Genomic DNA, 2,467 nt, shown 5'->3' on the forward strand with positions numbered 1-2,467 from the left:
GTGCTCCGCAACGGGAGAGGCCACAACAGTGAGAGGCCCGCGTACCGCAAAAAAAAAAAAAAAAAATCCTCCAATGACACCTCAACCTCTACTTAAACTCCAAGGTCTTATCTCAGCCTTCCCTGATGTGGTCCCTTTCGTGCATCCAGCCTCATCTCTGGCCATTCTCACTAAACTGTTAGGTAGGACTGTAGGAAACAGCTGATAGTCAACCATTTTTTTAACCTATAAACGTGCCAGTCTCTTATGATTCAACCTAATATTTTCAGATGCCTAAAAATACTCAGCTCTTTCATACCTCTGTGCCTCTGCACATTCTGTTCCCCCTGCCTGGAATAACCACCCCTCCCCTCTGGCTAGCTTCCTCTCACCCTTCGTGCCCTCCCTCTGAGGCCTTCCCTGTTCCACCATCCTCTGTGTCACCTCCATCCTTGGTGCCTGCCTCTATGTGGCACTTTAATTATATCGCAGTCATCTTCCCTGTGACACTGGAAACTTCTTGAGTTAGAGATTAGGATTTACTTATCTTTTATCACCTAGCACGTGAAAAACACAAATAAATATATCCGCAACTGAATTTAATTGAACTGATAAACCCACCTTGGTTCACAGACCCCCTGACGGATGGAAGGAGAACTTGCTCATGAACATGAGAGAAAGTCTCACACATCGGACAGCCACCCCTCTCTCACCACCGGGAACTTCCCAGTCTCTTCTACACATATGCCCCTGGAGACCGCTGACGGCCTTTTCTCCCTTGATTTTTTGTTTGTTTGTTTTAATTTATTTTTATTTTTTATTTATTTTATTTTTGGCTGCATTGGGTCTTCGTTGCTGCCCACGGGCTTTCTCTAGCTGCGGCGAGCGGGGGCTACTCTTCGTTGCGGTGCGCGGGCTTCTCACTGCGGTGGCTTCTCTTGCTGTGGAGCACGGGCTCTAGGCGCGCGGGCTTCAGCAGTTGTGGCACGCGGGCTTCAGCAGCTGTGGCTCGCGGGCTCTAGAGCGCAGGCTCAGCTGTTGTGGCGCACGGGCTTAGTTGCTCCATGGCATGTGGGATCTTCCCGGACCAGGGCTCGAACCCGTGTCCCCTGCATTGGCAGGTGGATTCTTAACCACTGCGCCACCAGGGAAGCTCTCTCCCTTGATTTTTGCGTGCCCTGGGCTACCCACTCACCACCTCCTCCTTGAAAGACCCGTCCGGTGAATTTACTGTCACACCAGCTCTATTTTCCCCAGGCCTCTCTGCCCCCTTAGCTGATGCTTCTGAAGCACCCGCAGCCTGGATGGCCTGTTCTGTTTACCAGAGTCCTTCCTTGCATAAAGCCTCTCCTCACAGAGTTCATCCACGGTGGGATTTTGACGCTCTGTGCAGGTGACAGCAAACACCTGAGCCGGGGTAGAGTCTGGGTCCACTCTGCCATTTACAGATTGAAGGCAGGGCATCCTGCTGGCCTCCACACCACCCTACAAGCACCCAGGTTACGTACTCACTCCATCAGTCACTGAACAGTTACTGGGCTCTATTATGTGCTAAAGTCTATAGACATAAAGATTAAAAAGACACAGCCCCTACACTCAGGAGGTCCTAGATTACCAGATAACTATTTTTATCTATTGAATAAATGATGAAATACTGTTCTCTGGGAACCATGCCACCCTTTATCCTTCCCGTGTCCTTTTTGCTTCCAGGCCAATCGCTATCCCCGGGCAGCCCCAGCTTGAGGCAGATTCCAGCCTTTAACCCCCCACTTGGAGGTCGGTTCTTCTACACCTTCTGCCCTCAGTGCTTTCTTTGCTCTGCACCTAGAGACCCCAGGTCTCTCCTACCCCGGCCAGGGACTGTGAAGAAATTGCAGGGCTCTTACCGCAGGCTTTCCCAGCTGAGTCTAGCAAGATGCTCTGCACAGGGGCCCTCGTCAAGACAGCACCCCCAGCCCGCTGAATCACAGGGATGGTGTGGAAAGCGATTTCACTGGAACCCCCTCGGGGATAAAAGGCCCCTTTTATGTAGTGGTCAACCAGCAGAGCATGCATGGCAAAGGTGGTGTGGCTGGCGGTCACACCTACAAAAGGAAGGAAGGGGTGATGAGGCAGGAGGGGCAGCGGTACCTTCGTTCAGAAAGGAATACGGGTTCCCATCAGAAAACACGCAGCCTTTGGGAATTTCCTGGCGGTCCGGTGGGTTAGGACTCGGTGCTTTCACTGCCGGGGGCCCGGGTTCAATCCCTGGTTGGGGAACTAAGATCCCGCAAGCCGTGAGGCATGGCCAAAAAAAAAAAAAAAAAAAGAAAAGAAAACACGCAGCCTGAGGCTATGCATCCCAGGATCCAAGTGACCCCCAGGGCTCAGGGCAGCCAGAGGGCCTGTTTCCATCCAAATGTGGGGAACGGGGAACCTTACAGGTCTTGGGGCCAGTGGGAAAGTCTTCCCTGCAAACTGTCATGCTGCCAGGGAGGACAGTGTTGGT

At 52.1% G+C, this 2,467-nt stretch overlaps 1 protein-coding gene across 2 annotated transcripts in view; it reads right to left on the reverse strand.

The window, feature by feature from the left end:
• Positions 1-2,074, reverse strand: part of RETSAT (retinol saturase) — a 9,526-nt gene extending 7,452 nt beyond the window's left edge. For both annotated transcript variants that reach the window (XM_028497081.2, XM_028497082.2), the window contains exon 1: positions 1,866-2,074. In XM_028497081.2, the coding sequence (XP_028352882.1) occupies positions 1,866-2,034 (169 nt within the window). In that variant the 5' untranslated portion in view covers positions 2,035-2,074. The remainder of the gene's footprint in view (positions 1-1,865) is intronic.
• Positions 2,075-2,467: the final 393 nt, after the last annotated feature.

The sequence above is a fragment of the Physeter macrocephalus genome, chromosome 12, assembly GCF_002837175.3.
Source record: "Physeter macrocephalus isolate SW-GA chromosome 12, ASM283717v5, whole genome shotgun sequence".
NCBI classification, from domain to species: Eukaryota; Metazoa; Chordata; class Mammalia; order Artiodactyla; family Physeteridae; genus Physeter; species Physeter macrocephalus.